The 17448-nt window shown below is 40.4% G+C and overlaps 1 protein-coding gene across 1 annotated transcript; it reads left to right on the forward strand.

Moving 5' to 3' along the window:
* Window positions 1-1608: 1608 nt before the first annotated feature.
* Window positions 1609-17033, forward strand: LOC124255972. The gene is made up of 3 exons (XM_046689922.1): window positions 1609-1843; window positions 14462-14976; window positions 16776-17033. The coding sequence occupies exons 2-3, from the start codon at window positions 14507-14509 to the stop codon at window positions 16972-16974; spliced, it is 669 nt and encodes a 222-aa protein (XP_046545878.1). The 5' UTR covers window positions 1609-1843; window positions 14462-14506; the 3' UTR covers window positions 16975-17033.
* Window positions 17034-17448: the final 415 nt, after the last annotated feature.

Genomic DNA, 17448 nt, shown 5'->3' on the forward strand with positions numbered 1-17448 from the left:
CCAGCTGATACTTAGAGGATATGAAACAAGCTTCTAATTCATATCAATGTCCTTTCACGATTGCAATGCGTGTCCCAAGTTTTATCAAAAGGACGCTTCACTTCATATGATGTAAATGGCACATGTTTTGTATCCTGTGTATTAGGGCTGCGCTATATAACCGGTTTACCGGTATTTACCGGTTCAGACATGAAAACGGTATGTATTGCGATACGCTGATCGAAAACCGGTATTTTGACATGCATTCGGAAAACTTCGTAACAATCGGAAATCTTCGGATATTTCCGTTTTTTAATTGTTCCTTTCCCTGTTTCATTAGTGCCAAATGTTACTTTCATTTTCATTTTGTCATGATTAAAAGTTTTTATTAAAGGTTAATCAACCATAGTGATTATGTTGTGTTTATAAATAGTTTTTGTTAAAAAAATAATTCTTGCAATATATTGCAATACATATCGCAATATATGCTTCCGCATCGCAATATATCGCAATATGAAAATTCTCTGCAATACCCACCCCTACTGTGTATTATCAAGAAAAGAGCTTAACCGAATTACGCAATGACCACACTGGATTCTGCGTTGGATATTGTCAACACAGAGCCGTATAACTTGGGAGCTAAATATAGAAAGTCGCATCACAGCCAACTACACTGTCGTCCTTTTTGTGGCATGTACTCGTGTTACGTTGACTTCCCTGAATTAATGTGCTTGGTTGCACCTGTATGTAAACAGATATCAGTTGTTGAGTATGTGAGCTCAGGTAGCCAGACCGCATGCTTGTATTTACGTTGGTATTGGATGCACTCTCTCGTCAGTATCGATAAGTTAGCTTAGCCATAGCTTATTGTTACAAACATACACAAAACGCTGACAGGGTGTAGACGAGTTCTAGTCTGACTGACAAAAAACTTGTACATATGGGTTATCGAGTTGAGAATAGAACCTATAAACGTGTACGGACATTACAAAGATAACATAGAACTAAAGTACTGTCGGAATTAGAAAAAAACTGTGTTTAGGCTGTTACTCTGTATCCCTAACATTTACACAATTGCAAATAGCATATGTCGAAATAACCCACTTCGGCCTAACTGGGCGTTCAGTGGGATGCGTAATACGATATCCAGAAAAGCATGTTTACTCGTCAAATTGGGCAAAGCTTAGATAAAAATACGAATAGTTGCTGAAAACAATAGATCAGACTATAGATGACAATTAGGTCGCTCAGCCAGGTATGACGACGGACCGTCGACTCACCTGGCATGGAATGCACGTGCTGCTTACAGCCACAAGTGGTCATCTCAAAGATATTTTGTGCTTTTTCATGTGTGTTGACTATGTCTCATCCATTGATTAACATCTTACAGACTGTACGTGTCTTTCTTTCATAAAGTTTATGTTGAGATATGTAAAAGAGTATGATACCTGATAACCATAGAAACTCATCGTAGTATATAGGTGGCATGACCATCCGAAGATCGACAGGACTGGATATTATTTGTAAATTGTTTTGACGTGCCGTGTACCTCCTAGGGGTGGGTATTGCAGAGAATTTTCATAATGCGATATATTGCGATGCGGAAGCATATATTGCGATATGTGTCGCAGGCTAATATCTGTCACTAACACTGCACCATACTTTCCAGCACTCTCACTGATGTTGGTGTAAACAGCCCACCTTACTTGTGGTCTGACTGGAACATCCTGGGTTTGGCACATGCAGTCCCTGCAAATGTTGCAGAGGCAGGTCACATGACTGCTCTCTATAAAAACTACATGTGTCAGAGGCCCAGCACACACCATGTCAGGCAGCAACTTTAACATGTTGTTGTGACCCACAGGTATGTTGTGAATTTGGAATGATTGTTTTAATTCATTATGCAAAAGGTATTTATTTCTCAGGTATGAAGTATATTCAACATGATTTTAAACAATGTTATGGGGAAATTGCCAGTGATAACATTAATTGTTTAAAATACAATTAATTCCATAGAATATATTTTGAGTATTTAATAATTGATAAACATTTATATTATCTGTGTAATGACACACACCATGTCAGGCAGCAACTTTAACACCCACAGGTTTCGTGCATACAATAAATATCATCAGCCAGAATGGACTTTGTAGTTCCTGCGACATATGTATTGCAATATATTGCAAAAATTATTGCCCTAGTACCTCCCCAGTATAATTGCCCTAAAGGATTATCTCATCTTAGCTGATATCTCTATCCCCCAGCCCGACCCCAGGGTTTTGCTTTTGAGACGACCCCTCCTATCTGTTTCTTTTTATAGTGACAGTGAGACTGCATGGTATCTACATTCTTAATAGTTTCAGCATAAAAGTTATTATTTTTTACGTCAGCTATCGTTTATAACGAATCCACGTCTAATTTCAAATTGGGCATTTAAAAGTGTCCTTTGTAATACAATATCGTCGCACACTAATTTGCATAAAGCCATGCTCAGTTCTGCACTAATTTCCCCTCAGTAAAGTCCCTTTTCTCCGTTTCCTATCTCTCTACCACTGAGACTGTAGTTAGGCCGAACATAGTTTAACAGATATTTCACACTTTCACATATCAACTAAATAAATTGTAGAGATAAATGAGAAAATACAGGTTTTTTTCTATTTCCGACAGTACTTTTTTTTTTTTTTTTAGCATATTGACTTTGATGAAGAAAGATCGTTTAAATGAGGCCCAGAAGAGCCAAGCTGTGAATACCGTGTAAACAAAGCATGAAACCCGTGGCAAGTGATTCGTGTTTAGATACGAGCGATCTTCCTTCTATTGTGTCGGAAAATTTGAATATCGTCAATATGAACACCTCACTACATCCTCAGGGTGGAATTATGCTCCGTTATCATCCCTACAACTGCACGGCCACTCCCAGTACCATGTGTTTACGTTGACACTTGCTCAGGGTATGCATGGGGGGGGGGGCGACTACTCGCCACATACAATTCATGACATCTTGTCAGAAGTGAACTTTATGATAGATAAACATGGTAAACTACACTCTCGAAAAAGCTGTTAATGGAATAAACAACTCGCGTGGTGGTGGAGCTGGCTAAGGCGCCAGGCTAGTGATCCAGCAAGCTTGAGGTGCCGGGATCGAGCCCACCTGTGACCAGGTGTAAAAACCTTGGAGTCAACTTTGTGTGCAGACTCTTTCTGTGTTGTCACAACCCCTAGTGTACAGTACACAACCCTGTGCACTTAAAAGAACCCACCAATCCGTTGGTATATGACCAGATGGTGGCCACATGAATACGTGCAAACACCTAGTTGCGGGTACAGCAACGTGCAGTAAACTTGGACAAAGTACTGTGACTATGTGTCCCAGTCCACCCTGCTGTGGATGGGTACCTCGTAAGGATGGGAAAGCGGCAGTTACTCGGTGCGCCTTGTGGCAGCAAGAGTTGTATGATCCCCAGGTAGTTGAGATAATGCGATGTGTGGTTGAGATTGACATCCAATGATCGAGGGGAAAATACCAGCGCCTTTAGCATGCACTAGTGCGTGGACATGTGCGCTATATAAATATCCAATAAAATAACATATACACTAAACGCCAAAAGAAACGTTACGCTCCTTCCTTAATGACGGAGGTACCTATCTTCAGCTGGCGTTGTGATGCGTAGACGCCCACTTCTTGGTCTGTCTTCGGTGACCCCAGTCTGTCTGAAGCCCTGACGAAATCTTATAACCGTGATACGGTTGCATCCGGGGACTGTGGCAACAGCATTGTATGTCGACCCCATCTGCACCATCCCAACGGCTCTTCAGCTGTTAATCGTGGCATATTTCTCGTACTTGTGTATCATATCATGTATTCTAGGCTCTCTTCATACCCTACAGAATCATTCTACATGTGAAATATTGCTGCGTTTTGGCGATTGATATTGCTATGTGGAAACACAAAATTGAAAAATGTTACTTTGCGAGCAAAAATGTTAAGATAATTTTGTATGTTCCTAAACATTTTTTCACAATATCAAAGACACGTTTTGCTTTTTTCACAATATCAAAGAAACGTTTTACTTCATAGGAATGATTATTTTACAATTTTGCACACTCTTGTTTCTTGTTTTAATAGTTGTAAAATGGTGACTTTAAATGGTTTATCTTTGTCCCATAGCAGAATTCTAACCTTTCTTTTGGACATCTAAATTACTGTTATTGGTTTATGTCGGCATGGACGAAAATAGGACAATTTAACTCTTCTGAAAAAGATGCTTTTCACCTAGATATGAATGCGTCTGAGAATTTGTTTTTCGTGATTTGCATAAGGCTGTGTTGCTAAGCTTTCTTGTAAACTAATATCTTCTAACATATCTTTGATAGTTTTTAAGTAATTCATAAACGTAGGAGGGTAACCTTTCTTTTGGCGTTCAGTGTATCAGTAAACTTAGGCTCAGTATTATTCGTTACACTGCTATACTGAGTCTAACAAACCCTAGTAGAAGGTCGCGTCAGCTAACCTTTGAGCGACCTATGACCGTCACATCAAACGCGAGACGGCCGAACGGATTTAATCAATCAGATAGCGACTACTTGGTAGGGTTCGGCGGGACTTACAAATCAGTTTTTGGATTTTCTCTTCCTTGGTCGCTGACTATGATCTATCAACAAACGAAAATCCGCACAAAACGCAGATATTTGACCTGCAGTATATACGCTTAGGTGTTCCTAATGACATGGTTACTATTAGCTTAAATATATCCTTGAATATTGACAAAAACGCTATTTTCTGCGACTGTTTAATCATTCTGTCCTCCAAGTGTATCACTCAGACGCGATCGTGCGGAAAATAGCATTCGGAATCGTTCGAGTTGTTTAGGTAAAGGTTCAAACGGTATGTGCGAATGTTAACTTTCGCGATTTGGTAAGTTGTGTTCTGATTGGTCAGTCCAAAAGATTAGCTGACGCGACCTTCTACTAGGGTTTGTTAGACTCAGTAGTGTAACGAATAATACTGAGCCTAAGTTTACTTAGACTGTTTAGTGTATATAAGTACCACCCTATTAGATGTGAGTAATAGAATGGAAAACACTGAGGCGCAAGTAAAAGCCTTGCAGGATCGTGTGGAGTTCATGAGTGCACGCGCACGTTACGACGAGGTGTTGAAGGAACAGGTGAGGTGAGGTGAAATTGGGTTGAACGTCGTGCTTGAGAATATTTCGCTCATATGACGACGTGCATGCGTGTGTATGTGTATGTGCGGCTGCTTGTACTAGCCCAGACTTAAGCTGGTTTTATAGTGCTAGCTCACTGAGATACCATGCTGCATTGAAGCATGAATACCCCACTCAGACACAGTATACTGACTCCCGAGCCTACCAGTCCTTGTTGTACCCATTAATGCCGAGCGCCAGGCAGGGACCAACAAGTACCATATTTTAACGTCTTTTGGTATGACGCGGTCGGGGATCGAACCCGCGACGTTCCGCTCTCCGGGGGGATTGAAGGAACAGGCTGTGGCAAATGAAGAGATAGGAGCCATTAAGGACCGGCAGAAAAAAACACTTAAAGACCAAATGACAAAAAACCATCCACTGCATCGAAAGCATGTCAAATGAATTACATGAAGTGTGAGAAGACCTGCTTGAGCAGCTGTGGAGATGGATGCGAAGAAGAGCTGACCTGAGAACGGGTTCACCATAGAGGGCCTCACCGACACGGTAGAACGCGCCCGATTGTAGCACACTTCTTGAAGTACACCCAGCGTAAGACTGTTCGAAGCGCCACTCCATCAATGCTCCGAGGCATTGCGTCCCATCGGGGATTCGAACCCACACCCTCAGAGCCAGGCACCTAATCGCCAGCACACAAATTCCACATAGTGTGGCTGAGCAGGTTAGGCGGCTGACTTTGTGTGCTGGCGAATAGGAGCCTGACTCTGAGGGTGTGGGTTCGAATTCCGGATGAGACTCAATCCAAAAAAGTTCTAGCAATTGTACTTTCCTAAGAAAGTGGAATCCCAAATGTAACATATGTTACATTTGACCACTTTCTAAATGACATTTGTGTATTTAAAACACTGGTGTTTTCCCGAAACCATGGATGTACGGAATAATACACCCTATCTACAAGAATACAGGAAAAACAGATGACCCCGAACTGTTTCCAGCAAATTATTCACCTCTGTACTAGACAACCGACTCACAAAGTATCCAGATTCATCCTACGTAATCTCCGAAGCACACGCTTGATTCAGGAATCACTACTCTGCAAGTGATCACATCTTTAGTCTTAACTGTCTATCGGAATTCTTTGCAGTTTTTATAGATTTCGAAAAAGCATTCGACAGTGTTTGGAGAATAGGACTTTGGAGCAAGTTATTACAGCAATGAATCAACGGACGTTTCTGTAGAATAATCCAAAACATGTATAAATCAATACTATCATGTATCCAGCAATAACATAAAAAGATCTTTCCATGCAATAAAAGGCATCAGGCAAGGTGAAAACTTGACCCATATGCTAATTGCACTATACCTCAATGACCTCGAAGTATATATCTCGAGTAACCTGCGATGAAATATTATATACGTGGATGAAGAAATAAACACTCAGTCAGGCTATGACCTACTATGCAACCAACATCATTATGCATTCATTTATGGCCCGAGTTACAGCAACAACTCGTTGTAATCATCGAATGTCGAACTTAAACTGAAGATTAACGTCAAAAAGATACGCATCTTTTAAAAAATTATACGCATAGATGATTGATTTTGAAACTATTGGACTCATGAAGCTGCGACAAAAACAAAATAACTATGCTAATTCTTTCCAAAACGTCATCTTTGTGTGATTGTAAACAGCTTCAGCGCCAAAACGCGGCAATTTTAACTTTTTCCCTTGTAGAAGTGTTTGAAGAAATATTCGCCAAATCGTCACCGAGAAAAACATGCAAAGCAAAATGCACGTGCAAGTAAGCGGAAAAGCATGCGACATCGATCACTATAAAAAGGTAAACATTGTGTTTAATTTTGCCATTCGTTTTTGCCTGGAAAAGAGGAAATCATCATGTCATGTCTGAGTGCCGCCAATCAAAACATCGCCATAGGCCGCCTTGAAGCTGGGGAGTCGCAGTCTGCAGTTGCCCGACATTTCAACGTTCATCAGAGCACCACATCTCGCCTTTGGGATCGTTTCCTGCAGACCAATTCCGCCCGAGATGGCCCGAGAAGCGGCCGTCCAAGAGTTACCACCCAAGCCCGAGACCGCTACATCCGGTTGCTCACTTGCGTCACCGTCCAAGAAGACCATTTGTTGCCCCTGTTTTGAGAGACTTCGATCGGTGCAATCACTTGCGGTGGTGTCGTGGAGTCCGAAACTGGAAGTCTTCTTCACCGGCGAGGTGGAACACAGCGTGTTTACCGTCAATGAAATTAACGTTTTGCCCATAATTGCATTCGACAGGTCAACAGATTCGGCTGAGACAGTGTCATGGGGTTGGGTAGGATATCCAGTACACAAAGATCTGATTTAGTGGTGGTTCAGGAGAATTTGACAGCAAATCGGTACATCAACGAAGTCAGATGTTTGATAGGCACAAGTTGGTAGGTAATACAACATACTGGTATTGCACTCTTCATGATTTACACACACGATTGTACGCTTATACTTGCCCCTTCATCAGGTTGACAGTGAATGTTACAGAGGTATATATTACAGGAAGCCACAGAGTTGTTTTTACAAATGTATTTATAGTATGTACATGAAGCCACAGAGTTGTCATTACAACAGATTGGTGAGGGGATTAAGTTAAATACATACTGTTTGTACAACATGTTCACATAAGTGATAGAATTGTGTTGAGATAGAATTATGATATTATTTTGGGTTGCATGTGACCTTTAATGCACCAAGCATTGGGAAGGAAGACACCCTGGTCCCTATTCAACTCCGGTTTGGAACGTTTGATGTGGATAGCTTCCATTAATTTTCGTTTACGCCAATTGCTAATGTTGACGGCTAAGATTTCTGTGTGTTGCCAGTTGCTGGTATGGTCAGGATTCTTAACTAAGTGTTCAGAAAGAGCTGATATTAAGTCTGATTTGTTGACAGATGTTTTGTGCTCTTTTATCCGAGTTGCAATAGGTCTGCCAGTCTCATCGATGTTAGTGTCACCACAGTTACATTCCAATTTGTAGACACATCCTGTTGGGTTAGGAGTGATGTTGCAGCTGCCTTTGCCATTGACTTTTAGTAGTCTGCGTTCCGCTCTTGATAGAGAGCTTGTTCTGATGCATCAGGATTTTGTACCGCAGGGTCACTCTTTTTCATCTTATCTAAATAAGAAAACAAAGGACAAATGTAATGAGTTAGAAACTAAAATAAGAGACTGTGAAGATACAATTTTCAAAACGTAGATGAAGCCTTACTATATGAACTTTCTAAATTAAAATCAGAACTACAACAAATTAAGGAAGAAGAGATACGAGGAATTCAACTCAGAAACAGAATTCTTGGTATGAAGAAGGGGAAAACCAACAAAATATTTCTGTCACTTAGAAAATAGGAATTATGTCAGCAAATCAATTAATAAAATTATTACAGATAAGAATGACGAAATTACTGAAAGCGATGCAATCTTAAATGAACTTAAAGAGTTCTATAAAAAAATGTATTCTTCTGCTGAGAACTATGTAAATGATGCCTGTTTAGAAAGAGTGATAACTCCAACCTTGAGTCACCAACAGAGAGACAAATTGGAAAAAGAATTAGACATAAATGAAATATCATTGGCAATAAAAAGTATGAAAAATAACAAAAGCCCCGATATAGATGGATTTCCAATTGATTTCTTTAAATTCTTCTGGAAAGAACTAAAGGTCTGGATTTTCAGATTTACCAAAGATGTATCAAAAGGAAATAAGATGTCTCTTACCATGAAGAGAGGAGCTATGACTTGTATACCTAAAGCTAATAAACATAGGACCTTATTGAAGAACTGGAGACCAATTACTTTATTAAATGCTCTGTATAAATTAATCAGTGCATGTATCTCAAATCAGTTAAAATCTACCCTTGATTCCCTTATACATAACAAGCAGACTGGATTTATACCTGGCAGAACATTAAGTGAAAACACAAGACTATTATATGACATTTTGTTTGAAACTAAGAAAAGAGACATGTCAGGTTTATTATTTTTGATCGATTTCGAAAAAGCATTTGACAAAGTTTCCAAGGATTTTATCAATTCCGTCCAAATAAAATTTGGTTTTGGTCCAAAGATTATACCTTGGATTAATGTCTTAACATATGACACAACTTCATGTGTTATTCAGAATGGGCATCTCTCTGATTTCTTCCCAAATCAACGGGGTTGTAGGCAAGGGGATCCCATATCTCCATATCTATTTCTTTTTGTTGCTGAAATCCTAGGATGTATGATAAGACAACATCAACTATAAAGGGTATTGTAATTGATGATCAAGAATACAAATTAGGTCAATATGCAGATGACACTGAATTATTTTTGGATGGCTCAGATGAAAACTTGTATTCTGCTATAGACACACTTAATACATTTTACAATATGTCAGGACTAAAGATAAACATAGATAAGACTAGAGCAATCTGGATTGGATCAAAGGCTGGTAGCAGGGATATACTATGTCAGGATTTGAATATACAATGGCAAAGAAAACAATTTGAAGTATTAGGAATAAAGTTTACTCCGGATTTGAATGATTTATGGGTTATTAACACAAAGAAAAGACTAGAATAAAATTAATAGATTACTAGCAACTTGGAGAAAAAGACATTTGACGCTGATAGGGAAAATTACTGTTATTAAGACATTGGCTCTTTCAAAATTAGTTCATAGTTTTAACACTTTACCTAACCCTTCAGAGGATTTTATCACCGTGCTTGAGAGAGGTTTTTTTAAATTCATCTGGAATGTCAAAAACGACAAAATCAAACGGAGCACTTTACAAAAAAGATATTAAAACGATTGTTAACGCCATGAAATGGGGCGGGAGGGGGCTTCATTGGATGATTGATACATTGTGTGAAGCCCATTGTTAACGCCATGAAATTGCTAAAAGCGGCGTCTCACACCCAAATTATACTATACTTAAAAACAAATCCTGGTAACCCATGCAACTTTCCTTTTGAGGATATGCTAAAATATGGAGCAAATTTTCAGAATATAGTTGCAGTTGATAATCTTGTATGGAAAGACGTATTAAAGGCATGGAGATTATATTGTATCAAAAATAATATAGATGCAGAGAACTTTAATGAAATCTTATCCCAACCTTTATGGCTGAATAACAATTTCAAAAACTCAAAAAACATAATTTGTCACTGGGCTAAAAGTGGAATCTTGACGATCAAAGATCTTTGTGATGAACATGGGTTTATATCCTTTGATAAAAAGAAGCTTAAATTTGATATAAAAGGTACTCACTTAGATCTTGGATATGTTATATATATTTTACCCGAACCTTGGAAAAAGACTTTAAAGGAATATAGATACATAAACATTAATGGCCTCACAATAACTTCACTCCAAAAGGATTTCATATCCCCAAGAAAAGGTTTAAGATTATTCTATGATAAATTGTTATCTGAAAATGTTAAACCTCACATGTGCCAAAAATGGGAAACATTATTTGACTGTATTGATTTTGATTGGCATTTAATTTTAATGTTTGTACACAGAATTTAGGAGATGTTAAACTGTTAGATTTTCAATATAAATTTCTGCATGGAATTGTTTATATCAAAAATGAACTTTTTAGAATGAATCTGGTGGACAATACAATATGTTCTTTGTGTAATGATTCTGTTGAAACCTTATGCCATGTATATTGGGAATGTGATGAAACCAAAACTTTCTGGAAGAAACTTGAACATCGGATTACGAAACGTATCCAAACACTTAATTTGACAAAATCTTTGATCTGGGTTGGCTTTTTAGGTAAGAATCCATTACTGAACCACATAATCTTATCTACTAAAAGATATATTTACACTTGCTCTTTGAAAAAACAATTCCAAATGTTGATAATTACTTAAGGATATTGAGAGACATATTTACCACTGAATCATTTATCTCCAGAAGAAATAATAATGTTGAAAGCTTTTTAGCCAAATTGTTTCCTCTCATCCCTGACTTTAACCCTGAATGACTATTAAACAGAAACATATCACTGATATTGATATTCAATGTACTTAGTGTACTATATCGCCATTGAGCCCACTAGCAGCTATGTGCACACATTCCTCTATATGCTTGTACTCATCATGTTGGGACCAATAATAATACAAACTATAGGAAAGGGACGTATCCAACCCTCAATTTAACTAAGTCTCTGGATAACTTTACTGTTAAGGAATACTGAAATGACAACTCTAAAAGCAATACGGGAAACGGTAGTTTATTCGGTGAAGCAAACATGACAAAAACTGACTCATTTTGTGGTGCTGATAGCTGTGGTCGTATGACGTTATCAAGCGAGTCTGCCCTACACTCCTCACGAAATCACATAGGTGTCAATAACCGAGAACAATGTCAACATATGGTGTAACCTCCGCCAACTGGGATAACATCCCTGATCATCCTCATCAGTGACTGTATCAGACGTTGAATTTGACGTTGAGGTCGTGCGTTCCGCTCTTGATAGAGAGCTTGTTCTGATGCATCAGGATTTTGTACTGCAGGGTCACTCTGGCGTATTTTGCGACCCATAGTGTCCCAAACATGCTCAATGAGATCTAGACTCCAGGGGGGGCAAGATTGATTTCCTAACGCCCCTTGCCTTATGAAATCACCAATGTCACGTGATGATGTGACCCAGTATTGTTGTCCATGAAGACTGGTCTTGTGTTCCGAGGATGGCCATCGAAATGTGGCACAACAACCCTCTCTAGCTTGTCCGAGATCTACCGCTGTTCATTCCGATATAGTCTGGCCATTACAAGGTCAAGTTTACAGCTTATCATGTGAGAGGCGCCCGTACGATATCAATGAACTGGCTCCTAGATATTTTCTGCGGGGCCAAACACGACCTCGGCCATCAGTCATGACTAATGGACCCTTCTTCCCCATGACGTAACATTCCAGTGACATCGGGCTGGACACTAAGCCAGTCGTGCTGCTTTGTACTCCAGAGATAATTGGGCGGTGGGGTAGCCAAGTAGTTGAGGCGTTTGCTCGTCACGCCGAGGACCCGGGTTCGATTTCCCACATGGGTACAATGTGTGAAGCCCATTTCTGGTGTCCCCCGCCATGATATTGCTGGAATATTGCAAAATGCGGTGTAAATAAATCCACTCACACTCACACTCACACTCACTCACTCACAAGCCCATCACTCTGGAGATAACAACAGACGTTTTATATACATGGCCGATTTTGAGCAATTTCGTACAGTTCTGTTGGCCAAAGGTGGAATCCACTGTTTTTAGTGAGTGAGTGCGTGATATTGCCGCATTCAGCAATATTCCAGCTATATGGCGGCGGTCTGTACATAATCGAGACAATCCAGTGATTAACAACATGTGCATCGATCTATGCAATTGGGAACCGATGACATGTGTCAACCAAGTCAGCAAGCCTGACCACCTGATCCCGTTAATCGACTCTTAGGACAAGCATTGGTTACTGAAGATCAATTCTAACCCGGATCTTCACGGGTCCACTGTTTTTAACATGACATGACATGATTAAGTCTTGTGAGTCTGACTCTCGGTGTTGTCACTCGTATTCGGCCTGAACGCTGAGGGCGGTAGGGTAGCCTAGTGGTTAAAACGTTGGCTCGTCACGCCGAAGACCTGGGTTCGATTCCCCACATGGGCACAATGCGTGAAGCCCATTTCTGGTGTCCCCCGCCGTGATATTGCTGGAATATTGCTAAGAGCGGCGTAAACATAAACTCACTCACTCTGAACGCTGACAGTACTTAACGTGATTAGTTTGCGGAGTTTGTTTCTGGCCAATCGGCTGATAGTCGACGGACGGCAGTTGTCAGTTGTGGAGGCCTCATAATTATTATATGAATATAGATGGATGTATGAGGTTTAAAGATCATAGGTAGCTACACAGTAACATACAGGTTATATTGACACACAGCGTAGTGACGCACTCCCCAGAATACATTATGCCCATGTAACCATGGTGACTTCATCTTTGGGTTCAGAAATCGAACAATATAATATTTAATATCTTTGGCTGTTTCCACGTTAAGGTCAGTTCATCCCTTATGATGCAGTGCCGCCATTATATATGTTGTGAATGTCAAGATAGGCTTTCCAAAGAGACACGAGTGAGGGAGTTTAGTTTTACGCCGCACTCAGCACTATTTCAGCCGTCTGTAAATAATCGAGTCTGGACCAGACAATCCAGTGATCAACAGCATGAGCATCGATCTATGCAATTGGGAACCGATGACATGTGTCAACCAAGTTAGCAAGCCTGACCACCCGATCCCGTTAGTCGCCTTTTGTGGCAAGCATGGGTTGCTGAAGACCTATTCTACCCCGGATCTTCACGGGTCTTCAAAGAGACACGAAGCTTCATTGTCGGTATGTCTGTACGTTGAAGCCGTTAGTGTCGGAATGATTTCAGGCAAATGTTATAGGCCTGCTCTAAGCTGTAGGTTTAATGCTAGTTCTCATACAAAGCTTCAAGACTAGTTCCATCCCCTTCAACAGCTTCAAGACTAGTTTCCCGTCAACAGCTTCAAGGCTAGTTTCCTATCAACAGCTTCAAGGCAAGTTTCCCTTCTACTACCTTCAAGGCTAGTATCCCTTCAGCCGCTTCAATGCTAGTAACCCTTCAACAGCTTCAAAGCTAGTTTCCTATCAACAGCTTCTAGACTAGTTTCATCTTTTTTGTATTTGTCTTTATCATACTTCAACAGCTTCAATCGCGGGCTAGTATCTGTTTACCTTCAACAGCTTCATCTTTTGTATCTGTCTTTATCATACATTTTTTCAATACAACTAGTAATATAGCAATATGAATGTGATAGTCAGTGCTGACACCAAGTTTTTATGAGAAGTATTTAATCTTGACATCACCCGATCCTCCGGTAACACCTGCACATCACTGTGGATCTATATATTTGCATTCCATTACTCTATGTTCGGTGCATTCCATTGATCTATGCACGGAGAGCACATGGCACGGATGCAGGTCGAATTGCCACGCCAGGCTTCATAATAACAATTTCATTAATACTTTCAATTTACTGACATCTGTTCCAATGACACATTATACATGTAATTGTTCACATTGACTGATGGATTTACGTTTTGTTGCCAGTTATCATTTTGCGGACATTTTGTGTTTTACTAACATAGCACAGTGGGTTGTCTGACTTTAAGGTAAGATGTTGGTATGATTATAGTATACATTACGACACCACTGTGTTAGATTCTTTTGTCAAACAACTAAATGAAAGATTTCTTCTATATGTTCCAGTTTCTATCACCACACCAGTTCCATTGATAGCTGAACTACTGGAATATGAACGATGTCAAGAGCTTCGAGAGTTATCAAGACGACGTTACCTTTCTCAAAACATGCCTTTATTTCATCAACAAAGAGATGGACATTGAACTAATGGCCAAGCAAGAAGGCAAAACAATGCTGCAGTACTTGAAACACATGGACAATGGCAATCAGGCAAGAGTAGTGTTTCCCCAAGGGATGAGTGTGGTGCAGGAATATAGAGAAGGGGCAAAGACCGGGGACAGCGTTCTGTACTTTGTGGGATTCATTGGCGAGAAGCTGGACACTGTGGATGAGCACGTTGTACAACAGATCTGGCAGATGGATGCTGTGCTTGTAGCTGAGTTGAACAGCCAGGAAGACATCTTGGTCTATTGCAGTGCAGAGAGAAGTCCTGGGGGTAACTGGGGGAACCTGGTGTTGTTACGACACCCCCGGGCCATACAGAAATGGAATCAACTCAAGATTCACGACCATGCTATAAGGTATTTACTATCTTACCATTCCCCTTACCCAATATAAGGGGCCGCGGGGTAGCCTAGTTATGAAAGCGTTCGCTCGTCACGCCAAAGACCCGGGTTCGAATCCCCACATGGGTACAATGTGTGAAGCCCATTTCTGGTGTCCCAGTGTCCTGTATTGGTAGGGTACTTATTTTTGTAATAAGATTAAATACACAGTAGAGTGAAACGCCCATGTATATACTTAATTGAGGACCCGTGAAGATCCGGGGTAGAATAGGTCTTCAGCAACCCATGCTTGCCACAAAAGGCGACTATGCTTGTCGTAAGAGGCGACTAACGGGATCGGGTGGTCAGGCTCGCTGACTTGGTTGACACATGTCATCGTATCCCAATTGCGCAGATCGATGCTCATGCTGTTGATCACTGGATTGTCTGGTCCAGACTCGATTATTTACAGACCACCGCCATATAGCTGGAATATTGCGGCGTAAAATTAAACTCACTCACTCACTCACTTAATTGAGTTTCAGTGATCAAGGCATGCTTAGTTCATTACTGCAGGAACACGTGAAGGTCCGGGTTTGTTAGCAGCCCATGCTTGTCGTACAAGGCGAGTAACGAGATTGGGTGGTCAGACTAGAGCATTTGTTTGATGCATATTATAGCATCCCACCTGTGTAGATCAATGGTCATAATGTCAAACACTTGATTGTCTGGTACCGTTTCAATCACAGACCGCCGCAATATTAGCTTGAATCTTACTGAGAGAGGCAAGGAACAGCTAACCAACAATCTCTATTTCTGGGTACAAAACTCTTTATCATTAGTTTTCCTTAAATGGACGATATATAGGGCCCGTAAGTAGGTCACGACATAATGCGAGACCTTAGTACTTCCGGTGATAAAAAACGTTTTATGCCTTTTCGAATGGTCTCACGGTTGTCAGCTGACCGTAAGATACAGATAATCAGGAATAACAACTTTCCGATCTAACCATCCCTAAATTACCCAACTATTACGACTGTCAACAGCTGTGGCAGCCAAGCATGGTTGTACACTTGGCCGGTCTAGTAAAGTCATATTTAGCGGTCGCGCAATTTGGAGCTAGAACTTGTTCTTGAATATGTGCTTGTCACCGGAAATTTGGTACCGGAAGTAAGCTGGGCCTCGTCTCGAATATCGCGCAAGTTGGCGCGCGCAAAGGGAGCAGGGAACCAGCTTAGTACCGGAAGTAGCGCCTCGCGAGAAGGACAGACCCTATTCCGAAAGACGTAGCGACCATATTTCATGTAGTTCGTCATATAACCTTATTCATGCTTTACCTCTCTTCATCTATTCCCATGGATGGAAAGAGTGCCTTCGTGTCCAAACTCATTGCCTAATTCCTTATCTCTACGTTTGTTTTGGTGGTAATGTCGAAATGAAAATCAAGGGCGGGTAATCTACGGTCGAGAGAACAACGGGTAACGATCCAGGGTTAGTGTAGATTTATATGGATTCGACAGTGTACGAGGGCAAATTATGGCTGTCAGCATCTGCGGGTATTTTGAGTTTTTGTAAGGTTAATACTGTTCAAGAATTTAAAAATACGTAGAATCTTCTGTCGTTTCTGTTATATCAGCTCTGATAAACGTTTAACACAACTGAAAACCAACATTTGTCCTTTTTATGATTATTTATTCATTGTTCTCATATATTCTACAGGGATATATCTCCTGCCAACTACACGTCTATCAGCTCTGAGAAACGTTTAACACAACTGAAAACCAACATTTGTCCTTTTTATGATTATTTATTCATTGTTCTCATATATTTTCCAGGGATATATCTCCTGCCTACTACACGTCTATAAGGATACATCGAGGAGTGCTGCCCCAGGGACTCGCCTCAGACAGGTTCACTATAGAGAGGACGCTGTTCCTCAACTACGACAACATTAATCGAAGAGTACAACGTCGTCACATCGAGACGTGGCAGTCAACGCTCACAGATACAGCAACGTCGACCCGTTATGCTTAATAATGTTACATATTTTTAAGCGCTCTCATTAAATTGCGATCTTTGTCAGACAGATGCAACAGAAGCTGTTCTTATTCATTTGCTGAACTTAAACAAATGGAAGGCGAAAGTAAGTTTTTTCATGCTTTAAAGTTGGTTTAAAGTCAGTTATTCCCATATTAGGAAATACGTTTATTAGGACAATCAGGAAATTCGCAATTCCCGGCCACACAGGGTTTGACTGTAACATTCTCCGCTCATAAAGACCAAATCTAACCTAGCTGAATAGGGCTGCAATATACTCTATGTACCATCAGGGGTTGGAGGAAGGGTGAGCTGACGTCCTCATTCCGTTGGAATGTATTCTAGATTGGAGGCAGAGGCAGCAAACGGTTATCTGGATTTGAAGGAGACTCTCTCATTAGTACTTATCCACATGATAAAGCGTGTTAAGTTTAAAATCATGAATCATGTTTAAAGTCCGTTACATGGTTA

This window comes from Haliotis rubra, unplaced genomic scaffold (assembly GCF_003918875.1).
Source record: "Haliotis rubra isolate DU_JTF1 unplaced genomic scaffold, ASM391887v1 Scf614, whole genome shotgun sequence".
Lineage (NCBI taxonomy): Eukaryota > Metazoa > Mollusca > Gastropoda > Lepetellida > Haliotidae > Haliotis > Haliotis rubra.